This window comes from Carassius auratus, chromosome 15, assembly GCF_003368295.1.
Source record: "Carassius auratus strain Wakin chromosome 15, ASM336829v1, whole genome shotgun sequence".
Classification (NCBI taxonomy): domain Eukaryota; kingdom Metazoa; phylum Chordata; class Actinopteri; order Cypriniformes; family Cyprinidae; genus Carassius; species Carassius auratus.
Genome location: NC_039257.1, coordinates 21,793,828 through 21,795,478, shown reverse-complemented (window position 1 = coordinate 21,795,478; position 1,651 = coordinate 21,793,828). Strand labels below are relative to the sequence as shown.

General features: G+C 32.9%; 1 protein-coding gene across 1 annotated transcript; it reads left to right on the top strand.

Annotated features, from left to right (window-relative positions):
• Positions 1–442: 442 nt before the first annotated feature.
• LOC113115379 (putative gustatory receptor clone PTE03) lies at positions 443–1,360 on the top strand. Its single transcript, XM_026282907.1, has one exon. It carries the CDS (start codon positions 443–445, stop codon positions 1,358–1,360), a length of 918 nt encoding a protein of 305 aa, XP_026138692.1.
• The last annotated feature ends 291 nt before the right edge of the window (positions 1,361–1,651 follow it).

The following is a 1,651-nucleotide window of genomic DNA, read 5'->3' as shown; positions in this document are numbered from 1 at the left end:
TCCCACTGTGCCACACAACCTGTTTAAGGAATCTAGGAGCCTGTGCTGTTTATGCAAATCAAGCACAGGAGAGAGATCTCCAGAGATATGCTTTATACTATAAAAAACAGCATGTACTGGCGACTCTTAGTTCTTCTAAACCACAACAGGTACAGGTGATTCCCTGCACATTTGCACAATGTTTGAAGATGGAGTAATGGTAATTTAAGATAATACCACAGAAGGTATTTCAGGTAATACAATCACATGTTTGTTGTTTAACTGATTTAATAATCAAATCAAATAATATTCACATGATGTATTATTTAAAACATTGTGGTTATCTAAAGCTGATAACCATCAAATCTGTTTATTTTTAAGATACATAAAGATCACATTATTATTTTTATTTTATTTTTTTTTCATCCTCAGGTCAATGAATCCATTCTGTGCTTAATGGAAAATGGAAAATGGAACATATTTTTACTTGATGTTGTTTGAAAATATTGGGTACATAAGATATGCTTTCTTCGGTTTGGGATTTATTCTATATTGTACTATTGTATTATTTAATGCCCTTATTATTCTTGCAATTTTTCTGGAAAGGACATTGCACCGACCCATGTACATTCTGATTTCATGTTTATCCGTCAACTCTTTGTTCGTGGCAGCTGCTTTTTTCCCAAGGTTACTGACAGACTTGCTGTCTGATACACACTCAGTCTCCCGTGAAGCATGTATCTTACAGGCTTTTGTCATTTATTCATATGCATCAAATGAAAACACAATCTTAATGTTAATGGCATTTGACAGGTATGTAGCAATAAGTAAACCATTACAATACAACAACATAATGACTCCCAAGATTTTATCTGTTTTAATATCTATAAGCTGGATTTATCCTATGCTTTGTGTTGGTATTGCTGGTATATTAAATGCCAGACTCACGATATGTGGTAACAAACTATGGAAGGTGTACTGTCACAACTGGGAAATTGTCAAGCTTTCTTGTGCAAACACTATTGTTAATAATGTTTTTGGCTTTTTCATAGTGACCACAACTGTTATCATGCCTTTAAGTTTTATATTATACTCTTATGTTAAAATTCTTATCATTTGTAGAAAAAGCTCACTAGATTTCAGGAGAAAAGCATATCAAACGTGTATTCCACACATTGTGATCCTCTTAAATTTCTCAGTAGCTCTTTTTTGCGAGGTCACCTTGAGTCGGGTTGCATTTTTGGAACTCCCTATAGGGCTGTCAATCATTCTTTCATTAGAGTTTCTCATTGTACCACCCATCCTGAACCCTCTTGTTTATGGTTTGAACTTTCCTGAAATTCGCAAAAAAATTATATGGATTATAAAAGCTTGCAAATAGCTGTAACAGATGCTGCATAGAATGTTAATTAAGCTCAATTATTATATGATTGTATTGTATAAATTATGTGATCATGATGTACATTAAATTTTATGAAACTGTGAATTTGAGACTTTGCATTTTACTTTAAATGGATTAGACACTTGGTCACCTCTCAGATACCAAATATATCAGATACCGGACATTGCTTGTAAAATTAACATATGCAAAATATTATATATATATATACAGTCAGGTCCATAAATATTGGGACATCGACACAATTCTAATCTTTTTGCCTCTATACACCAC

Coding starts and splice junctions, on each gene's coding strand:
- LOC113115379 (XM_026282907.1), top strand. CDS start 443: ATGGAAAATGGAACATATTTTTACTTGATGTTGTTTGAAAATATTGGG.